This window comes from Orbicella faveolata, unplaced genomic scaffold, assembly GCF_042242905.1.
Source record: "Orbicella faveolata isolate gen_17 unplaced genomic scaffold, um_ofav_v1 contig_4, whole genome shotgun sequence".
NCBI classification, from domain to species: domain Eukaryota; kingdom Metazoa; phylum Cnidaria; class Anthozoa; order Scleractinia; family Merulinidae; genus Orbicella; species Orbicella faveolata.
The window spans coordinates 11,791,147-11,815,291 of record NW_028301569.1 but is presented as its reverse complement, the minus strand read 5'-3'; the positions used below and the strand labels follow the sequence as shown (position 1 = coordinate 11,815,291).

Here is a 24,145-nt window from a genome sequence, read left to right as displayed (position 1 = left end):
TGTTTTAATTAGTTTCCATTTGAAAGGAAAAAAAGAAAAAGAATGAATCTCGATCAAGCAGAAAAAGAGTATAACGTCAACGTTTCATGTGTGAAAATATTACCGTCAATGCGTGGGTTGTTGATGAAAAGGCTTCGTGTACCTTTCATGCTCTCGCAAAAAGCTGTATAGTATCAGTGTATTGTGAGCCTAACGCGGGAGCTCACATGAGTGAAATAAGACGTATGGTTTTTATAATAGTCAGAATTGGTTTTAGGGTTAATTAAGTGCAAGAGAGAAAAGAGAGAAATAGGTGAAGAGCTCACCTGACCTTCTTGGTCCGAAATGCAAAAGTGGGGAAGTAAACGCCGTCATGGGACCGCACAAAATGAATTTACCTTCTTCCTCCAAAACTGAACTTTACTTCAACATTAAAATGTGACGTGTTTTACATTAACTAGGACTTTAAAGTTAAATTAAATTCAGTTAAAAATAAAATCATTGAGTTTTTAAAAATACTTCCTTTATTATCTCTAGGTGACAATTTTCTTTAAATACATCGAATAATATATGTTTATTGCTAAAATGCTAAAATACATTCAATTCTACAAGGAAACACCTATTTAAGTGTCACTTCATTAAAAAACATACATTGAAAAAGGATCTGCCCGCACAAGAATATCAGCTAGTTTTAATCTTAAATCGAAATAATTTTTTTCAAAATACTTGGATACTTTAAATACGCTCATGAGCCCTAGGATTAATATATTACTAAAATGTTATTATGCGGCACTATACATCATAAGCATTTCAAAGATATAAAGGCTTCACCCTTCTATTTTGCGAGTAGTTTGACAGTGCTTCAAACTTGAACCGTGAAAGTCAAAAAAATCAATGGTAAAACGTGTTCTCTTTTCAAAATTTCCAGCTGTTAAAAATCCGTTGATCAGTTTCTGAAACGAAAACATGCTTCACAAAGCTGTAATATACAGAAAAAGAGGAAGAAAATGTTAATTGCTTGGTTATTTAGTCATTTATATTCTGGTCAAAGCATATAAGCCAATAAAAGCAAACCTATTTCTGCGGCACAATGCAGCCATTTAATTTTAGCTCAGCTCCCGTTTACACAGCTGCAAGCAACTAGCAGATTGCGTGCACACCAATCTTACGCCCCGTCCACACTACGCCGGGGAAATTTGAAAACGCAGCGTTATTTCTACGGTTAGGCCTACCGTCCACACTAATCCGATACGAAAACGGAGCTTCTCGAAGACGGTCTTCAAACCGTCATACATTGAGAATGGGTTTCCCGAAGGAATTTGAAAACGCCAGCTTTTTGAAAACGATGACGTCACGATAATCACGTGATTTCCCTGCCCGAGTTTTATTCAAACACAAATCCAAAATGACCACTGATTGGTGCGTTTTTAATTTTCTCCGGATCTCCTGTGTTGACGCAAGCGATCTCATGAGCTAGGGAGGTGTCCGTCGACAAGATGCGGTAGTTAACAGGGCTTAATTATTATCATAAAACTGGTCACGAATTTTGTTATCTTTTTTTTCCCATATGAACTAAATGAATTTTAAATGAAAATGAAGTTCTGAATAATCAGCTAAAATTACACAAGAACACAACGTGTTAATCAATAATTAAAACTAGACAAAGCTTTAAAAGGTTACAAACAAATCGATTTAAATTTTGGAAAGTTTGTACAAAGATGCCGTCTAGCTACCAAGCTTAAAATAATCTTTGTTTGTTTTTGTTGGTTTACTTTTTTAGATGTAATCATTTATAATTTTCAAATACAAATACAGCAAAAAACAATTAAACATTTGAAATTATTCGTTAGCTCCATACACCATTTTAAGGAGTGACAGACTACACTAATCTATTCTTTGTTAGGCAGTTTGTTAAATAATATTTCTGAGATTGCATGATTTAATCAATATTATACACTTCTGCTTTCAATGGTAGTCAGGGAAGACATGTAAAAATCGTGAAAATAGCGTGACCTATTCATTTAAAATATCGTGAAAGGAACACAATCTACATTGTAAACATTTTACTGTATTTGGTGTGACACTTTTTAACTCGTAAATTGCAAATTGCGCATGTGCAACAAACGAGTTATTTATCATCAAACCCATCAGGCTGGCGTGACACATTACTTTGGTCTAGCTACAATATTTTTGGAAAACATAGGAACAAAATAGATAACAAGGAAATGAAGCTGAACTGAAACGCTCTTTATGCCAAAGCTTGGCCATCTGTAGAGACGGTCTTACGTGGTAGAGCTGAAGGGTGACCACACTTCATGATGACAGGCACTGAAATGTGCCTGACTCCGCGATTCACTCCATTACAATGACATCCGTTCGCAATGGGGGACACGTGAATGACATGCTGACTTCTGATTGGCTCTTGAGGAGTTTTGAACTCTCGGACGGTGGTGCTGTTGATGTAGCTTTGGTGAGATATCAATTGGAATGCTTCTTGTCTCCCAGAAAATGTTTCCTGTCTTCCAGAACTCGTTTCTTGTTTTTCTTTAGTTTGAACGTCGTTCTCTCTTTCTAAGATGCCGCTGTCGTAAAGGTTTTTTATCGGCTTGTAATTATACGGCAGATCAACAAATTTGTACACTAGCCGCTGACCACTGACCTGTCATTAAAATACAATGTGATATGTAAGATGCACCGCATCGTTGGTATCGGGTAGAATTTCATTTTTGACTGTCTGAAAGTAAGGATACCTACTGTCGGTTATTGAGCCCATTTAGTCTGAAATAGGGTAAAGGTTTGGTCTTAAAGAAGTACATGTTTTTCTCGTCTTGGATTTCGTTCGGCTTTTAGAGGATGGTAGGGTTTTTAAATAGTCAAAGTTTTTTTAAAGAAAGGAGATAAAGAACAAAGAGGGTAGCTATGGATGAACAAAGACACTTGAGGTTAACGTTTCTTTACTTATTTACTTCCCGGGCGGGAAGGACTCCCATATCAAAAGGTTGAGGATGCTCGTCGTCTCGCTTGGGGATATAAATCAAGGATTCTGGTCTCACTTAGGATGTTGCTGACGAAACGCCACTATGTCGCTATTTTTAACTGCCAAAGTGTCTTTTAGGCTGCACTCGAAGACATAACACTAAAACAACGCACTTATTTCCGTTTTTAAGCTCGATTTCCACCGGTCTCTAGAGTCCGGTCTACTAGCGCGGGCTCCCTCCCTGAATAGCGGCAGATAATCGAGCCTATTCCGTTTTAAGTAGCATCAGTATAAAAGTAAATCTCGAGCCACGCCCAGGGTGGTCTCCGTCAGGGATTTAATTCAAATTTTCCGACGAGCATGATTCCGACCTTTCATATGGTTCTCCGGGCCCTCGGAGTTACTTCTTACAGTGGTTCCACTGAATTTCATTCACTTACTTTCTTTATAATATTCTTTTGATAGTAGTATCTGAGCGCTCGACTCAGCTTGTCATAATTCATTCCCGGGCGCTGTTTAAGCTCTCCCCAACGTTTGGCCACTTCTTCCTGATTACGAAGTTTGAACTCGCCTTTCTCTCGCTTTGTCCACATAATTAGAGACGAATAACGCTCATCAGCGAGAAGTTCAAGTAAAAATTCCCACAAATGAACAGCGCTGCGGGATATACCACGCTTCTTGGGGAAAGAATCCACGACTGCAATTTGAAAATAAAAAAAGATGTATTATTGCCTGCTATATAGCTCCGTGAGCAGGCAAGATGAACCAAATTCTGTGCTGTGCTATGAAGCCATCTTGACCGCTCGGGATTACCAGCCGTTTACTGTTGTGACTTGGTCTACAAACATGCAAATAGGGAATTTGCCCATATCCTGCAATCTTGGCCGAACAGACTCGTAGTCAATAAGCCACATTTCATACATGTTCGGCATAAAGCGCTGTTGTTAAGATTAGCCTGGACGGACGGCTGACCCCGGGGGCCATTACAAGTGTTGTGATACAAAGAAGTCAGAAATTAAAATTGACGAGAACATGACCGCAGAGCATGTGTGTGTTACAGTTCAAAATGCCCGCCAAAAAAGATGCGCGACGTAAACTTAATTTACGGTTTACAGTCGAAAAACAAGGTTTCAAAACTCCCCTCAACCTAGAGGAGCTTAGTCATTGCATTTTGGCCACGTGCAAAATCACCTTTAAATTGAATGAAACGTGAAATAGTATTTTACTGAGATAGAAAAACACCAAAGAGATAATAATAAACCATGTAGGAACAAGGATGGTCAAGGATAGAGAAAATTAACACGGATTACAAACGAAGAACTTGAAAAATTTAGGCTAAACTTTTCATGATACACAAAGAGTGACGTAGCTTCTTTAAAGGTAAATTCGGGGTTTCCTACGCAACTTGCTTATGATAACACTCGCGACTTGTTATGGTACCCAAGTCGTGTAATAATCAGGTCGCGTGTAAAAATCGCACAACTGATCACACCTTCTAAATCGACCCTTAAGATGTATGACGCATTTGCATGCACAAGTATCCCCTCTACGTGTATTTAAACATTACTTCAGATTAGTATGACAGTAAGAGAGTTTAAAATAGATCCTTTTTAACATGAGTCACGTACTAACTATACACAGTGTTTTGTATATCTAAACCGAGGATCGACGAGTTAAGAAATTTTCTAATTCCTTAAAACAAGTTCCGTCGGTTTTCCTGCGGAAACTGACTCAGAAATAACTTGACTTTCACCTCTGTGATTTTGTTCGGATATTTATTAAGGTAGATACCGCTGTTCAGTAATTTTACTTGCGTGTTAAATCCACTCCACTTAAAATAAACATGGACAGGATGTGAACGGCCTGCGCTTACTAAAAGAGTAAAACCACTTTCAATTTTTCGCAAAAGTAAACTTCAATTGCAAAACTTTTTTTCGCATTTAAATTTACGTATTTTACATTACGCGACAGTGGAAATCCACTTTAACTTCAAATACGGCATCCCAGAAAGCGCGTAGAGGTGAAGCTTATAATGTGAATATTCCAGCACAATAAAAGTGAGAAAATGAAATGAGAGGCAGTTTCGAAATCCTGATAGCACTGCGGAGATGTCCAGCGGTTGTACTACAATCATAGCGCTAAAAAGGCAATGTTTAATCTTTAACTTGAATAATTTAAAGATTAAAGATCTAAAAATTAGGAATAACCTTCTCCTTTCTCGTGCACCCATAGCATAAAATAGTAGACATATGCTTATAAAACCGTAGTAAGAAACTATTTGTTGAAGGAAAAAAGTCAACAGATTTTAGTATCGGCGACGGTGGACTGTTGAGATCAAGCGATTGTTAAACATTTTCGTATCGTATGATTATTCCTTAAAATGAATGCTAATTCAAAACGTTCAAAGTTTTCTGTGCAATAATCACCTGAAGGAATTCTTCCTAATGTGGACGCCATATTCGCCTCCATTGAAACTGTGCTTCTGTAGTTTATGTACTAAACGGTTTTCGTTAAAAGAAATTCAGATCAGAAAGCACTCAAACATCTACGGAGCGATAAACCCGCTTTAAATTGATATGGAGAGGAAACAACATTAACGAAAATGACCGGTAGCAAGCGGCTTAAAAGGAAGTTAAACAAAAATATCAAGAGCTCACTTACTTCCCCCACGCACACATGCATCTGTCAGTGATGAATAAAGGAAAAACACGATTGACATGTCCGAGTTAGCTTCCTGACAACGTCGTAAATTTACCTGCGGAGTATTTTTTTTCTGCGCATTTTTAAAACGAAGCGGCAAAAGCACTATTTCTGTCCGGCGGCTGAGCTCTGTTGATATAGACACTTTATACAATAGTTATTTCACCTAAGTTTGTTTTTGTTCTGTTTGTATCAACATTAGTTAATCCAGCGTTAAAAAGCCACAGTAATGAACGTAGAAAAACACCGCGTTTGTCTGTTTGAAACGTGATGTGTTTTCAATGTCTTATTCAGAATGACGTCACTGAGCGGTTATTTATGCCTAAAATCTTCCGGGAAAATGATGAACAGTCTTGCGAATGCGCACTCAGTATAACCCGCGGGTAAATTTTTTCCTTTCAGTTTCTTTTTCCTTTTTCTGTCAACTACGAGTAACCAATTTACAGAAGTTAAGAATTATAGGAAAGAACCTTTATAGCTTTTCAATTTCATTAACCATTACTGCAAGAATTATTATCATTTGAGTAAAAAAGAACAATGTTTTTGCGCCAAAGTTTCCATGATATTCTGATGTTGTTGTCAGGAGAGACAAACGTGCGCCAGGCGGTGAGATGGTTAAACAGTTCTCGACATGACAGATCCACGCCAAACAAAAAGACAAACAAAAATAGAAACGGAAAGCGTCGTGATTCCAGTGTCATCAGTAAAGTCCGGCCATTAAAATACTCGTCAAAGACATTTAATAAGCAGGTGTGCTGGCTTTAATTTCCTGCAGGAACATTTGATACCACTCCATTGTTTATCCATGACGATGTCAACATAGAAAGATCTAAGCCAAGAATATAATACTAGTACGATCGCGGCGAAGTCCATTTTATCTTCCCGCGTCTTCTCTGATCGTAGGTGTTTTATATCAAATTATTCCGTTTTTATAGCTGAATATCAAAATAGAAGACATTTTAAGGGAACATATTATCAAAATTTTCGAGCAGCTGTTGCGTTTCGGAAAATCGTAGGTGACCTTTTTTACCGCACGCAAAACGGCAATTTCATCTCTCCGAAAATGACAGCCATCATGTTTTCTATATCAGGATTTTCAAAGCGAAAATTCTTTAAAAGAACTGGCCGGAGGAGAATAACGGCCTTTTGAACAAATATTTTACACAAACGATCTTTTCGGTACCCTTGACAAAATCTATCGTTCTTCTTGCTCTTACACGTCTACAATCCCTAAACTTTCTCAAAGTCCTTCGTGGTGGTAGGACTGTCTTAGCGGGAAGGTCAAGCTTGCGCTCCTTAAAACCACGTTCTTGGTACTCTAGTTTTGAGCGTTCCAGTCATTTTTCGCTTTCTGAGCTCGGCTTTCGAAGTCTAATCGAGTCTACAGTAATTCCCAGCAAGAATGAGTATATGCTCGCTCTTTCTCTATTACGTGAGGAAAACCCAGCTTTTTTTTTAATAGGAGTGTACACTGGATCGTAAATATGGAATATATGTGAAAGAAGACATTTATGAACTGATTTGTATTTAAAAGTCGAGTGGCAACGTACCAGTGTACAACAATAAAACAGTACAACTCTGTTGATTTTTTTTGTGTGTTTGTGAAAACCTTGAATCATGAAATAATCGAGCTTATCGGTTTGACCATCCACCCTTTTATGTAGGCTTAGACAAAATAGAGAGAGCTATATTCTGTTTTTACCTACTCCAGCTAAAACAGATTTTTACATATCCTACGCAGCTTTATATATAACCTACCTCCGTTTAAAGCCATAAGAAACAAGCGTTCTGTTGTAAAATTTCCAACACAGAATTCTTCGTCAAGCGTGGATAGAAGATCGTTTTGTTTCTTTGCGGAGCTTGGGCAGGACTGCAATACAGTGTGACTCTAAAAATATTGGCTGAGAAAAAAGAAAATTATTGTTTTGCTTTTACTGAATTTCCTTCCATTAAGAAGGTCAAATTATCTAAGAGGGCTATTTCTTTCACCCACGTACTACTTCACTGCGTCGCAGTTTGTCAAATGCGGGGGCACACACGGCCAAGTTCTAACCCAAGAGTCCAGCATTTAACAAATTTGTCATTCACAGCACCGCAGTTGGATTTCTTGTCGCACTCCAGTTTTGTTTTCAAATAACTTGTGGAAACTGGATGATAACCCATGGGGAAATAGCAAACCAACGGAAATGCCGCTGGACGCTTCGAAATCACTGGTATGCATGAAACGCATTCAGCGATGACTTCTATTCTTAGCAAGTAGTGTTCAGAAAGCATAGTTTTACTTTGATTACAGGAAATGGAGTCATAATGGTTCAATGTTATAGCACGGCAGTTTATAAATGACAGAAATCAGGAACTCGTTACTTATAGCTGATAAAAAATGACGGACAAGAAGTCTATGAAGTGAATTATTGACCGGGACATCAACAAATCATCTTTAGTCATCCTTATCAAAACACTTGGTGCGACATAGAGTTGCTTTCTGTCGCGTGGAAACTACAAGGATTTGTAACAAAAAAAAAGCAGGCAAGCCGTGCCTCGACTCAATCTGAGAATAGGAAGATCGTTCAGAAGTGTAACAGCTCTCGTAAGCTTGTAATTCTATTTGTTGTCATAGTGTAGCAGCTGTCATTGTTTTGGGGTCAGGGGGCAATGGTTCTGTTGTTTGTTCTATTGTCTTCTCAAAGGGTATCGAGCCATTCATGTGACACCATGCGAGAGCTGCTACCCGATCCAAATAGTTGTAGTCGGACTTTGAGAAAGAGAGGAACTTGAATAAACATTTCCAGGTCACTTGATATTTGAAAAATTAAAAGCATTAGACTGCAGTCAATTCTTTTCTCGTCCCACCCATGAGTACACCCTCTTTAATTTCCTCCTTCGTGCATGGTCTTTGTGGATTCGATAAATTGATCTGAAAAAACACTAAGGCCCAGTTCAGACGTTGTGCTTTTGTCGTGCCGAACTAAATTCAGGAATTAAGTTCGACAAAAGCACAGCAGAAGCACGGCGTCTGAATCAAACTTTTGAATTAAGTTCGGCAAGCAATTAAGTTCGACAAGCTCTGCCGTGCTACACGACTCTGGCACGGCAGTGATTCAAATGTCGTGCTTCTGCCGCCTTAAACAAAATTCATAAATTATATTAATGTATTTAGGCGAGATTGCGTTCCCACGGGGAGTTAGGAGGAGAATTGCTACGAGGCACCAGTGTATCCTGAATTTGGTTCGACTCTGGCACGACGTCTGAATCAGAGTTGTTTTCCTGCCCTGCTACAGTCAAGCCTAATTGCAATTTAGTTCGGCACGACAGAAGCACGACGTCTGAACTGGACCTAAGAAATGTAACATTATATTACGTCTCTTCACCCTAGGCGCTCATACTTATCGGCAAGTTTACATTTCTTTTAAGAAATCCAAAGTTGTTAGTCTTGTACACGTTTAACCATGATTAGCTGGATTGGTCAACGAGGAGAGGCCAGACCAAGGGAAGCCTCTTCTGCCCCTGGTTGGGGGTGGAGCAAATTTCCCAAACTGTAAAACCTCCCTTGATGACAAAAACTCCTGGTTCGTTTTCGTTTTTAAGCGGATGCCAAGGCATCTTTTGTTGTGGAAGACAATGGGTGTTGTACTGGCCAATCAGTATCGTCTTTGATGGTTACGAAGCTTAACCAAACGTCTGGCATTGAAACGGAGTAGTTGAAGAGAAACAGTGTCTCAGCAAAAACAAAATGAGACAAATCAAACGTTTTAAAAAGAATTGACGATGAGAATAATAGGAAAGAAATCATAATAGTTATCAGATTCGATATAAGAAAAAAAGGCACCGAGAAGCTAACCACTGGAGAGAGAAAACCTTTGATGAGAGCAACTAGACAAAGATTGAACGAGCGATAGGAAAATTATATAAGCAAGCTTAATGCAACACTGTTAAAGGCAAGTGCTTCAAGCCTTAACTATAAGGCTAATGTGAATAGGCTTTGTTGAATGAATTTTCTTCAGGAGATGATATAATCAATTAGCAAAATAGAATAAATAGATCATGACTGAATCCATCATTACACTACTGCTCTACAATTGCGTCTATGAAAAAATATATCAGTTTAGGTGCTATTAACAGTAGGTTCATCACCTTGAATTGACATGCAAGTTAAATCTAAGTTAATATCGTATTGTAGTGTTCAGGAAGAACGTTCCTTAGCAAAAAATAAAATGATGTTTTGAATCTTGCATATCTTGGCTTGCCTTGATGCTAAACCAAGTACCCTCGAAATTATTCATCGATTATGATCGAGTTTAGCTTTGGTCCAGAGTTAAAACCAAGTTACCACAGCAGAAAGGGCGAATTTGAAATACGTTCGGAGTAGAAATTTCAACGATTAATTCTTCACTCTCGAGATCAGACCTACCTACGGTAGTGTGATAACTTACTTCCTGTGTAAGAAACAATACACTGAATAGTTGTGCGATCGATGTATAAAGGCACAGAGCGAGGTCCAAGCGAACTAGCACAGTTAAATTCACCCGCAGCTCGTTTAACTTAGGTTTAATGCCTGTCGGGCTTGATACTTAATTATGTTCCCCTAAATATCTGTGATTGCCAGAAAGAACGAAACGGTTTAGCTGAGACTGAGAACTTGATATCAAAACGTTACGAGCCGGAAAACAAAGAAAAAGAAATCTGCTTATATGGTGTTTTGTGTTTATTTTTATATGCCTGTGTTCACGTACACCTCTGTATGGAGGTGTTATTCGAAAGTGAAAGAAGATGTGAACAATAAAGTATTTTTTTTTTAAGAAGAAGAAGATCAGGATTATAAGAATATAGTTAAATATACAAATTTTACACCAGTAGCCATGATAAAAACGGAAGTCGACACCGTTGTATTTAGTGCCATGATTAAATTAGGTCTTGTTTATAGAGATGTAACTCTTGCTTTTTACCACTGACGTAAACTTTGATGTTAGTTCTGAAAATTTGACGGCTCACCAAAACAATATTCCCTACCAAACATTTCATCACTCTCCACGTGTCTGTTTTACCAACGTGTGTGGAAATTGAAAGGAGAAACAAGTAGTTATCCCTCTTACGAACTAGAGGTTAAGGGTTCCACCTATTTTTGGTGACAACAAAACCAAAACTTAAATTAAGGTTTCTTTCTTGTCGCCAACTGTAGTTACGAACAAAATTTAAGAATAGCTGAGGGTAATCACTAATGAAAATACATCAATAATGATGGCACCAAATTAATATTGATGGCACCAAAAATATTACCATGCTGAATTTATAATTTTTATTTTTTTTCTGCAAGCGAATCGTTTAACGAAGGTTTGTTGTTATTTTAATCAGTCCTGATTTCTTGGAGAAGAACATAGGACGTAAAAGAGCCAAAAACAGGACGTTACAGACCTAAAAATCTCGTCCTTTGCCCAAAGAAAGCTACTCAAAATCAGTCAGGTTAGGTCAGAACGTAGGCTGATAATCTGAGAATGAAAAGAGCCAACAACCCCAGCCAGACCATGAAATGAAAACTTCAATATACGAAACACGTCATAAACATTTCGAGAACGGCATCGCCTAGGAGGGTTCAATGAAAGAAGAAGCCCATGAGGACCAAGAGCTAAGATCAAAGGCAGACCATGAAATGAAACCTTTAACAAAGATTTCAAAAACTATGTCACCAAGCAGGTCTTAATAAAAGAGGGAGCACATAAACACCAAGAACAAAGATTAAAAGGCAGGCTCATGAAATGCAATCCTCATTAAGAAAACATTTCAGGAAATGTATCACCACGTCGACAACACAACCACAGTCACTAATGAAGATCATTACTACCAAGCAGGTTATGAATGCCAGTGAAAGCCTTAAATGAAAAAAAACTGCAAAATAAGGCAGCCCTTCTAGAAGAATTCTGAAATAAACAAATAGATGAAGGCAAGGAATTAACACCGCCAGGCAGGCCATAAAATGGAATCTTCGACGACAGAAATAAAGGAAAGAAAGCATAGATTCACACCACCACACAGGTTACTGACTGATACTCTCTGGGAAAAAAGACAACCAATAAAGACCAGAAACAAAGCACGATGTTTTAGGCAGCACTGCAAAGGAGGCCTCAACTAAACTTGCCATCCAGGCCACAAAATGGAATCCTTACCAAAAAGAACCAGAGAAGACCGAGGTCTAACATTGTCAGGCAAACCATGAAATGAAACTATTAGCTGTATCACCAAGACAGCCTTAAAATGAATTCCTCATTACAAGGTCATGGAATGCATTTAAACTTTAGTTTGAGACCAAGAACTAACATCTCCAGGCAACTGATGAAGGCCATCAACAATCCAGCTAAAAGGAAACAGATGAGCAGCAAGCACTAAAAGTCTCCAAACAGGCCACAAAATGGCATCCTTGAGGATCAGGCACTACAATCCCCAGGCAGACCATAAAAAGGAATCCTTACTGAAAAAAATACTAAACTTATGAAACGCTGACAAGGCACTAATATCTCCAGGCAGACTATTGAATGGAATCCTCACTAACAGGATCAGATGAGCAGTAAGCATATCATTAAAAGTCTCCAAGCAGGCTACGAAATGGAATCCTTGAGGACCAGGCACTCTCTAGTAGACCATCAAAAGGTATCCTTACTGAAAACAAATACTAAAAAGAAAAAGATGTAGACCAGGCAATAATATCTCCAGGCAGACCATGAAGTGGAATCTTCACTAAAAGGAACCAAATGGAGCACAGGCATTAAGATTCTCCAGGCAGATCCAGATGGAATCCTTGAGGATCAGGCACTATAATCGCCACGGAGACCATTAAATGGAATCCTCACCTAAAGGAAACAGATTAGGAGCAAGCATTGACAATCTCCAGGCAGGCTACGTGATGGAATCCTTGAGAACCAGGCACTATTGTCTCCAGGTAGACCACGCAAAGTAATCCTTACTGAGAAAAATACTAAAATAGCAGATTTAGACAAACAAGGCACTAACATCTTCACGCAGACGATGACAAGGAATTCTTATGAGTGAGAAAGAGATGAGGAGTACCAGTGAAGCATTATCATGTCCAGCCAGACCAGAAACAGATGCAAGCCAAAAACCAATGTCACCAGGCAGACCATGAAATGGAGTTTCCAACAAATGAAGCAGATAAGATTAAAACTAACACTTACAACCACTATTAGGCAGACCACAAATTGAAATAAAAGAAACATACACCCACAAATACTCCTAAAAATAGGAACAGATACTACCAAGACCCTCGGTCATCGTACAAGCAAACAAATGGGAGGTTAAATGCAAAAGACAGAGTGACAACCGAGATGTGGCTTTCGGCAGACCGCAGAATGGCACTCTCAGGGGAAACGAAACAAAGGAACCGTCCAGGAAGGACCTAACAGTGCCAAGCAGGTCATGTAAAGAAATCTTCAGTGAAAGGAAGAAATGAAGACCAGAAGCTAAAATCACAGTAAAAGAAAGAGGTTAAATGCAATACTTAAATGCAATACTAAAATCACAGGGCAGACCATAAAATGAAAGCTCTCAACGAAAGAAAAAAGCTTGAGAGCAAGAAATAAGATCACCAGAGATACCATAAAAGACAATCCTCAGTGAAAAAAAATAACATGAAAACCAAACACTTACATCAGCCAGCTTATCATAGATGAAATGGAACCCTCAATGAAAAAATAAACTAGGTGGGTGAAGAACAAAATCAAACATCACCAGATGGAATAATTCGGACAACAGAAACATACGAAGACCAGAATCTAGTTCAACAGACACAACTTGAACACGAGTGAATCGAGTGCGATAATGGGTATTAATTTCACTTGGTTACCAAGACAACAGGCTCATTAGCTCACACGGCATTGATCAAACATGACGAACTTCTTTTCAAGACCGTAAGGTTGGTATTTTCCTTCGAAGGAAAGGAAATAGATGTCTACTTCAAGATGCATTACGATTAAAAAACATGACTTGTTGTGAAGGCCTCAACACTATAAAATGTGGACGCTATTAGTTCTGGAAGAGCCGTCAAAATGAACTTTTTCTTTCTAATTTTTGAGGATACGTACGCGGTGCGGAAGGTATCGGTGAATACTCCAACCGGATGGTGTACCAAGGCATGCACGGTAAGGCGTTGTAATAAATTTATTAAATTTTTTCTGCTTGATTCCGTTATTTTTATGCTTGTGCAATTGTTTCATCAATTCAATTTTTTTTTTTTGCGATTTATTTGGTTTTCGTCTTGAGTCGAATTTACGCTTTGAGGATAAATATATTTTAACACCCAAGTACCGTCCTAATAAATGAAGTTGTGCGCACCAGAGTCGTATTTTAAGCAAGCTTTGTACGCTACACAATAAAAAGTGACAACGCTAGTCCAGCACCTCATATTAAATATTAATCTCCTTGATTGGTCTTTTTTCTTCAGTTTCTAACGGACGAGAAAAGACATTTCGATCTAATCTGAGAATATTACATGGTTTTCGAGAGGACTGAAGCAACGGCGAAGAGAATCTTTCAACACAGATCTTTAAACTGAAGGCTTCTCGACAAACCTTTCTTAATCGGTAAAGACTTAATATTTTGAAAAAAACGTAGAATCAGAACAACTTAATGTAATTGGAATGCAGTACTTTCTATTGATCGAAGCCTAAATATCCTCAGGTTGTGCCTCACTAATTCTTCTTTTCGGGTTTTAAATCACTAAATATCACTCTTCGTATTCATGTACGGCAATCTTCTGTTCAATTTACTTAATTGTTTTTGTTTGCTGTACGAATACGAAGTTACTACCAGATTACGCCATGCTGAGGAAGTTTCTGACGACAAATTTTCAGGTTCGAACAAATTTCTCACTGATCCGTAAGAAAAAATAAATGGCGTCAAAAAAGGTACTTCCTTTTCTGCTGACTTGCTCTGCCGGACATTATGCTCAAACTGATGTGCTTGTTTTCGTCAAGATCATTTGGAAGTGGAAATATTCGGCGTGAAGTATCTTGTCCAAAATTACGTGATCAGATTTTGATAAAGGCCGGACACCTTTGGGCTGATTTGGAGGAAATAGTCCAACGTGGAAGACGGCCGGTTGCATTGATCGACTATGAGTTGTTTTCGTAATTAATGAAGGATATTTACGACAGTACAATTTTATTTATTTTTGGCTTGCTGAGGCTCTGTTAGAAGGCATCGATTCTTAATATTCATTAGTTCTAAAGATCCTTTATTGATGATCTACTGTTAACAGATCTTTAGTTGTGCTCTGCAGTACTCAGTTTCGCAAAGCTAATTTCATTGCGACAACGAATGTATTGGATAGAATCACTCTGCCATACTAACATCTGTGTACTTCACATATTCTTCATGAAAATAAAAAGCTTTTGTACATAATTGTTATCAGATAATCTACAAATCAGTTTAAAGTATTTGTTGAAGTGTGTTCACTGCGGAGTGAATATGACAAAAAGGACCGCTTGGCTGGAAATCTATAGCTATCAGGCAAGGCAGACAAATTGTCACACTGCGTAGAGTTTCTTTAAGAACTTTACCTTTCGTAGTGGAAAAATCGTACAATTTTGCGATCGTCAAAAAAGTACAGACGATATCGTGTGGATAGTTCAGTTGATTTGTCGGATGTCCGAGTATCTTTTAACAAAATCTACTCCAGAATGAAACAACGCCTTCGGAACTGAAGTAGCCTGAAAAAAAGGGGGAAGCAAAACCTACATTTCTTGTAGCGTACCAAGGCGAAGGAGGCTTGAAATTATGTTAACTAGAATAATTATCAGATTTCTCTACGCTGTGTTAACTTAAACACATAAATACTGATTTAAGACGAAGCTTTCTTATAAACAAAATAGTACATGCGAACAAACTAGAGTCAACTTTCTTCAAGCAGGAAGTAGACTGCAAATGCATTGTTGCTTACCAGAAATTTGTCCTCCGAATAACTTTACCTGAAGAGAGCCTTTTTTGACGTGTAAACCTGAACACAGGGATAAACGAACTAAATGTTTTCTGTCTGTTTCACGCGGTTACAAACAAAATGACGACTTCCTCCTTTGCTCGAAGCTATAATGATCACTTTCTGTCTTATATTGACCTCATGTAAGCGATGACCTGAATGGAACAACACGTAGTACTACTTATTCAGACATACAGTTTCATTTCCTTATGTATTCCTTCGCTAAAAAAAGACAAAATTTGTAAATTTATTCAGAAAACACCTGCAAGACGATGGCAGTTCCTCCTTTTCGCCCTCACCATGCCACTTACTCATAGTACGCCATACATTTCCGAGTTGATGTGATAACCGAGAACGCAAACTGATTTCCGGGTTTCTGATATTTGAACATCGACGTTTCGTTCCTCTTCAACAGTACTTGTATGAGTTACGTTCTTTACTGCTATCATTGCTCTCAATTTTGTGAAATAACGAGGAAATTATAGGAAAACGTTGAAAAAAAAAGGCAAAAAGGATGACGCTTTTCTTATCAGCTGGTCAGCTAAACTAGTGAAGAACATTCACTTCCGGGGTTTTTCTATTTTTTTTTTTTTTTTTTTTTTTCCAAAACGTTCCACAAATTTCCTGATTTTCCGGTTAAAAAAGGCATCTGAACAAAGTTAATTAATCGAACATTAGTAGGTGCTGAAAGTTCTGAATAAAAATGATTTTATTTTGTTGAAGGATTTTGCATATCCCCATTTCTTCTGCTTACATTATTCTCCACCCTTTCCTACTCCTTTGTTAACTGATAGCACGTTGCAACAAACACGTTACTCGCGAAATCTTCTGCTGTTTCCTCAACTAAGCTTCAGTTCATAATTTTGTTTTCACTCCCTCCAGCTAATAAAAGATCGGCTCGGACTCATCAAGTTCAAGGCCATTAGTTCGTTGTCGATGCAGTTCGTCGTTGTATGTTCGTTTTTCGGTGTAAGCAACAGAGTGTGAAAATTCAGATGATATATAGTTATGTTATAGACTGTTTTATACAACCGCACAGTGAAAAGAGGAGTAAAAAAGTAATAGAACTGTGCGTAAAGCTGGAGAGATAGAATACGCTGCATCTTCAACGCGTCATTGGAACACAATCGAGTGGTTCCCTCAGGTTTTCCGCGCATACTCCCTCTTGCTCATGCGCAGTGAGTCTCTCTGATAGCCGTAGGAATTAATTACACAATAGTATAATTTCTTGACTATCAGCGACTGAAATTAGTGACGAGTTCGCAAGCGTTAACATATTGGCCAAGAAACGTAGGACACAGGGCAGTTTATAATTATCAAATTTAACTTCAAATTTCCTTTTACAGCCAATTTTAACAGAAACTGGGTCCATATGCGCAAATTTGATTTAAGACAAGAAAAACTACTTTCAATTTAATGTGAGCTTATTATGTTTGTCGACGCTTTGTTCTATAGGCAAAAATGTAGTCAGTCAAATCCATGCGTCTTTATTAAATGGGCTGTGACCGTGCCCTCCATACTTCTCCAAAGTTCACAAAGAGTCAGTATGATCCAGTATTATTTGAGGGTACTACCAGAAGGTGGAAGACCCAGATTTTAAACACCTTCTGACTGGAACATTTCAGTTCTTGGCTCGATAACCCTTTTCTATAAGCTTAGAGCTAGAGGGCGGGGAACCAGCCCTCCCTCCTCGTGGCAATTACAGGCCCTCCCTATCCATCAAACTAGTCATATCCAAGAATCGGGAAACTCGCCGAGTAATACCGTCACACCTTTACTCATCCGTGAATCACAAGAGTTTAACCGAGCGCAAGCAAGGTCCCAAACTTTGGGTGCGTTCCTTTGGTGTGATCTGGATCAGGATTAGTGATCCAAGATCACACCGATCATGGTGCATTAAAGGAACCGACAAACCCACTCTGGTCACGGATTCAGTGGTTCCTTTGATGCATCATGATCCGAGTGATCTTGGATCCCTGATCCTGATCCAGATCACCCCAAAGGAACGCACCCTTTGATGTGAATTTGTTAAAGTCGTACCCAGTCTATTTAAAGGGTTCCAGCGGGTGATCTACATGTAATTCACAGACCTTCTAGCATTGATTCAAAGACATAAGCCTATGCAGTCAGTGAGTAATATTGATTTTTAAGATTAGAATTTCCGGCAGGGGTTAAAATGCTACATGTAACACTTACGACTGAGACGTAAGAAGCGAACATGTTACGTTTTTCCGGAACACATTCTGGCTTTCACATTACTTAAATTATTAGTGACTCCTCAACTCTCCAAGCTGCGGTCAAATACAGTCGAGACCTTCGAATATCAGAAGCCCGTAATTTTGCTCTCCCTTTCTCTCTTATATTCCCATCGCGATTTCACCTTTAGTCGTCATTAAATGAAATGATGGTCCATGTCAGCTTTAAGCTCCTGTCTTCGTCTATAAACGTTCCTACCACACTCAGATTAGGCGCATTGATCGTGGAAGAAAATAAAATTCACTACTTAAAATTCAACTACAATTTTAACTCTGGTATTTATTAAACTCAAGTGGGACGGCTCTTCTATAAAGTAAGTTTTACAAAAGAGCTACACTTTATATTATACCGGATGTGCGCAGAAGAAAAGTAAGAAAAAAAATGTTCCTATTCAAAATAAATAGCAGCACGAAAGAAATTTATTATATAATAAAAACGATATTTGTATTTTACGATGCGATTTGTTCTAGGGTAATGCTCATTACAAATTATGGCCATGCGGGTTCTAATAGTCAGTTCTTTCATTTTGCTTTTCTAAGAAGAAGATCACATGGAGGTCATTATTATACAAAGTGACCTCTTAGGCTCCCGTCAGAACTGCAGACAACGTGACAAAATTTAGAATATAATTTAGCATTTCTCTTAAACTGTGCTTTTATCTGAGCGTGTCGAACTCTTGAAAAATAAGTTCATTCTTCAACCCTCAGAAAATGAATAAAAGGGCTGAGGAATCATCTCATTACTGAGGGATATCGAGTCATTGTTAATCTATTTTTATGTATTTGATAACATAAGGTTATTGTTATGCAAGCAGTAGAAAATTGAACTGTACCGAATTGAAGAGTTTTACCATTGATGTTCAGGAATTTCCCTAGAGCGCCAATTCCTCGGATTCGAAACCCGTGGAGCTGATGATGGGGCGACTTGTTTCACTTTAAAATGTCTGAAGTCTATTCTCGGGAAATAATTTGCAATCACGGCATAATATGATTTACATGTCGTGACAAGAATCAAATATAACGATAACCCATTCGATCAGCATTCCCTTTTACTAATAACTGCATCAGGTTATTTGTGCAGCAAGAAATTCGCAGAACTGTATAAATGCGATCTACTTACCGTTTGATCTCTAAATCGCACAGGTTTCATTAGAGGCGAAACTACTAAACCGGCAACTCGCCGAAGAGTGCACGTCTGTTATCTTCGGCGTACTTCCGTCTTTGATCACGTGATTAACCGAGAAAAGCCGGAAGTTTGTGATTTGCGGTAGCTGTAGGAACAATTTATTCAACGACAAGCGAAGGAATATTTTTGTGATGTGCGAAAGCCGCACTTTTGTGTTGTTTTGGTAAGGTATGATGCTCTGTGATTTACAGGACGTAGTCCTATCCAACATTTCCTTATTTGCTGAAGCTATTATTAGCGGCACGTAGACATCAACGTTAAATCAATTGATTGGTCGACTATAATCACGATGACACGACACAAACAATAGTCTACTTCCAGTCTATTTAAACGCGATTTTGAGTACTCACAAGGCTCATAAATAACTGTTGAAGTGGCATTCTATTGCTTTATTTTACCTCTTTAACTCAGACTGACTCAGTGATATCAAATTGAATTCTTAATGAACCGATTTTTAATTTCCTAATGACTCAGCACGCCGAGATTAATTTTCGGTTTCTCCTGAGATCAGTTGTAAGCTAACAAAAATAGCTGATATTTATTCCAGTTTACTGTCCAAGCCTGAGGTAACCATAGTTGCATTTGCACTTTACACTATGAAGGTGTAAAAATTATTGTCGTGAAATTTTTTTCAGGAAAAATTAAAAGTGATTGTTAGCCACGAATGGGTCGGCATCAATGGTCTTAAAACAAATGAGGTGAACATCAACTTTTACGACAAAACAGCGAAATGTAGTCAAGCAGGCATAACAAAAGGTTGAAACAAATCATTGATCATTATTAGGAATTGATAAACGATAAAATTCTCAGAGCTAACAATGAAAACGTATGTACATAGTAATAAGCATAATTTATATGTTAAACGTGGGATTGAAAGGTTTTCAAGAATCTATTGTTGTAACACTCTTAAGATTGACAAGTATCGTTTAATGAAGGGATATTGGACTTCACCCACCTTTAGAGTCGCACATTACGTCTGCTTGTCGACGCATTTAGAGGTTAATACGGAAAACCACGGACGACTTTGGAAAGAAATCATTGGGTTGTTGTCATGCAATAAGTCATAGCTGGACTTCGGCTTGTAGTGGGCGCGTGAAGCCATTGTGACACATGCCATCTACATCTGTTGTTGCTATTGAGTATTTATCATGCGAATAATGGAAAACTACTTCAGTAATAAGTAGCCTGTCACTTATATTCTGATACAATAAACTCTTCCGTGTTGGCTATTTCAAGGAAGAGCACAAAATACTTCCTTACTTCTGAAAAAGCCAAAAATGGATTATCTTGGAGTTTTTATTTTAACTAGTGATCGTGCGAAAGGGATGGACTGACCCAAATTTATTCAACAGATATTTGACTTCCTTATTACGACGTGATTATTCTATGTAACATCACGTCTCAACTCTCGGCTATTTCTGCTTGTTTTTACCCGAGGTTTTTAACTTTCCTTAGTCTTTTTTGCACGATTTCTGAGACCTTCAACATTTACCATGTTATATGTTAGTTATGGAGGTCAGCTGATTCCCTTTCCACTCCCATACGCCAAAAGTTACGGCCGAATTGTTCAGAAGTTAGTTTCGTATTTAACCTATTAACTGATTAAGATTTTTCGGTTACATGTAAGTCAGCATCTCAATGAAACCTGCGTTAACCCTTTTTACTCCTAGAGTAAACTGTCAATTCAGTTAAAAATGGTTCTAAGTTTTCAGTATGTGAATAAAACACTAATGGGTGACCATTTATAAGAGAGCTATTGATCAGTTCTTTCATGTGGTTACTGTCTGTGAAGTTGGTTCATTCAGACCCTTTGGTTTTGAATATAACCTTATCTAGAGTACAAAAATTCAAAGAAAATTACTAAACAGCAATTTTTACCAGTAATAATTCCAGTGGGATTATCTTCCAGTTTTTAACCTTTTCATTTTTAGTAGTGAAAGCTAAGTAACTTGTTCTAAATGTCCGAGCATGCGGAATTAGCATAACAACATTATAACACAATAAAATTATCATGGTCTGTTGAGCATAACGGTTAGAAAACAGAATTTACATTTGTAGCCATGGAAGTGTAAACGGAAGTTTTGAATATTGGAGACTCAAAAAACGTGACATCAGCCACGGACTTCACCGTCGGATTTGTTTTCCGAATCTATAAAAAGGGTTACTTCTCTTAAATCATCTTCAATTTTAGCGATGTTTTGAAAGGAAGATTAATTCGAATTGGCGATTTTTGTGGCATGAGGCTTAACAAGATATTTCTAAACACACCGAACGTTTAGCAATATAATAATAATAATAAATGATTTTGTTGCCTTCAAGGTGACCACTGACACTTTCTAACTTACTTGCCAAGTTATATATTCAAGGTTTATAAACGTCTTCTAGTGAATGAAAATTTGGTTTTGTGCATCAGGAACCGCTAAATTGTGAGGTGTGCTTCTATTAACGATTCGTGATGAAATCGTCAAATTCACTAACTTTATATATTAAGTCTACATGAAAAAATAGAACCGCGTTAAGCATTTGAATTAATTTATTTTAAAAGGTAACAAAAACTTCCGAGACAACGCGCTGAGTGATGCTGTTGTTGATCACCTCGGGTGACATAAAATGAGGGTGATTTTTGAGCCAATGGTCGGAAGAATTTCAAAAAATTACTTTTTATGATAAAATAAAAATACGTATACGTAAACGTCTGCAATTTCATGACACTAAAGTCAAATTTTGTTAATAAATCAAAGCAGACCACAAAAGATAACCTTTTAAAATAAGAACTAAAAAAATATGTCATTTAATAGTAGAGTAAAAATTCAAGTGCATAGCAATTTCAACTGATAAAACTTGGTATGGTTCACATGATTTAATTTTGAACATGTCGATACACTTTCAGTATTTTCTTTTAACAACCCACGTTAAACATAAATAAGCCTTTGTCACACAAGTTTTGAGTTGATTGGTTGTCACTGTAGCGATTAAATCAGATAGTTCTTTCAAAACCGCGCTGAATAAATTACGAAAAGCGAACGCAAGTTACGACAGGTGTAGTGAAAGCTTCAATCACAGTTCACGATAATCCAAAATGTTTTACATCTGGGCGTGAAGAACTGAGCTTCGCAATGTTGCGCTAACGACCAACGGAAATAACTTAAGTTTCTTCGCTGACCGCCAAAGCAGGTGTCACCGACGAAAGGAACGTTTCAAGAGATATTTAAAACTGAAAACGGAGATAAGCCGTAAAAATTTTAACTTTTCTCGCTTACTAAAGGGCAAAATTTACTCCAGGTAGCTTTAAGAGTGTTTTCATAACTCGTTTTAATCAAATCGACGAGGACTTCACCATAAGGGCGAGCTCGTCACGGATTGAATACTTCAACATTACAGCGACTAACAAGAAAACGTTTCAAGATGAGAGTAGGTTTAGATTCATCTAGTGAAGAAGAGGAGCCACTCTTTGACATGGAGGACGTAGAACGACGAGCCTTTGATAAAGACAGGGACTTGTCATTATGGAAACGATTTCTGATCACAGTGAAAAAACTCGGTGAAGACAGAAACAGTCTGAAGTCCACTCTGTGTTACTGTGGTGTGTTCATGGTGTTTGGAATGTCAGATGAAATTTTAGGTCCCACTTTACTGGAGCTTAAATGTTTAACAGGAAAATCCATAACTATAATGAGCGTGTTATTTTTTGTTCACGATCTGTGCAACGTCTTCGGATCAACTTCGGGTGGATACCTAGTAGATCGGTAAGTACGCTGAAACTGTATAAGTCTTCATTTAAAACTATGTTATGCACGGGATTTCAAAGTGGAAATTTTAATTACTAAAACATGCAAGTTTGGCTTCGGAAGGTATCGAGAGTGAGATGAAAATCTTGCAGGTCAAATATCCGTACACATACAATTGTTTTAACTTCTAATATTCGGCTTTGGCAGGAAAAAACTTTGTCATGGCTAAAGAGTGCATTAAAATTTGGTAGTATTGTCAATTTCATAGTTGGACTGAATAGAAGCGAAGTAGTGACAGTTCGCAATAAAACTACGACTGTCGGGATAAATAGTTTCTGAAAATTAATTTTATGCTTGGAAATTCTTGTACGCGAATCAAATACTCCAGACCGTCTCTCGGATCGCAATAAATACATAATTATGTATTTGTGGTCAAGCATGGTCAAGGTATTCGAAAAGAAATTGTATATCGGTTTTATGATAACTCTTCTTGCGCGAGCCTGATGGTAATACCACCCTCAACATTACAAGCTTCAAATACAAGTCTAAGTCTTGTAGTTCAATGTATTTTTGTTAAATTTTTATCATAGAGAAGGATATAATTTGCTTCAACAAATGGATTTTGTGGCGTGTAAAATCGCCTTTGGGGCTCAAGAAAATGAAACATGCTTAAGAAGGTATTACGTCACGAAAACTCCAACAAGGATTTTTAACGGACGCTTCATCAAAGACGAACAAGTTAAATTACATTACGATTCTGAACTATCCTTCGAAACTTGCGGCAGAAAACTTCTGTTTTTTTTTTTCATAGACGTGAACAAAACTTTTTAATAATTAACAACTTTAATTTTCAAATATTTTCATTGTGTCATAAAATATCTAAGGTACAATCATTACACGAAAATCTTATCCAAAAAGTGTACAAGGGTTATTCTTTGGTATCAGCTTATCAGAGAAATTACAAGATTTAGCTGACTACAACACGGTAAATTTTTGAGTTCTTTTGTCTTGTACAAGACATGAAACGTTTGAAATAAAAATCTTCAGAATTTTAATATAATAGGAAGCCAAAACATGATATCTGATTAGTTTCATCCAAAAAAGTTCCAGCTCCTAATTAAAAATTTACGATTTCTGGGGCAATTTGCCACTGAGAAACAAAAGCGACAATAGAAGGAAAAACTAATCTTTTCGTTCTTGCACCGCAAAGACAAACAAACCAAGAGATAATTTTATACCATTATTAAAAGTTCTGTTTACTTAAATCAGTCTCGAACATTTTTGCTGACCAACTCAGTTTCCATTCCTCAATATTTTTAGCCTTTAAGATACAAAAAAAGA

The 24,145-nt window shown here is 37.6% G+C and overlaps 2 protein-coding genes and 1 long non-coding RNA gene across 12 annotated transcripts in view; 2 read left to right on the top strand and 1 right to left on the bottom strand.

The window, feature by feature from the left end:
- Positions 1–24,145, top strand: part of LOC110049729 (solute carrier family 60 member 1-like) — a 33,260-nt gene that overhangs the window by 740 nt on the left and 8,375 nt on the right. The window contains exon 1 of one of the 2 annotated variants that reach the window (XM_020755540.2): positions 21,823–22,822. The exons of the other annotated variant lie outside the window; for it this stretch is intronic. Within the exon in view, the coding sequence (XP_020611199.2) occupies positions 22,482–22,822 (341 nt within the window). The 5' untranslated portion in view covers positions 21,823–22,481. Of the gene's footprint in view, positions 1–21,822; positions 22,823–24,145 lie in introns of those variants that run through there. 2 annotated transcript variants of the gene reach the window in all.
- LOC110049731 (ETS domain-containing protein Elk-4-like) lies at positions 481–20,210 on the bottom strand. 9 transcript variants are annotated; one of them, XM_089275820.1, is made up of 5 exons: positions 15,600–15,874; positions 15,220–15,369; positions 7,415–7,557; positions 3,397–3,653; positions 481–2,638 (listed from the first exon to the last, which is right to left on the bottom strand). In XM_089275820.1, exons 3-5 carry the CDS (start codon positions 7,428–7,430, stop codon positions 2,228–2,230), a joined length of 684 nt encoding a protein of 227 aa, XP_089131946.1. In that variant the 5' UTR covers positions 7,431–7,557; positions 15,220–15,369; positions 15,600–15,874; the 3' UTR covers positions 481–2,227. The 9 variants fall into 9 exon arrangements, with proteins under 9 accessions (XP_089131946.1, XP_089131947.1, XP_020611205.2 ...); XM_089275821.1 differs by lacking the exons at positions 15,220–15,369; positions 15,600–15,874 and adding an exon at positions 20,032–20,210; XM_020755546.2 differs by lacking the exons at positions 15,220–15,369; positions 15,600–15,874 and adding an exon at positions 19,011–19,260.
- LOC149101430 (uncharacterized) lies at positions 13,465–14,566 on the top strand. The gene is made up of 2 exons (XR_016202995.1): positions 13,465–13,800; positions 14,103–14,566. It is a non-coding gene; the product is annotated as an uncharacterized LOC149101430 (long non-coding RNA).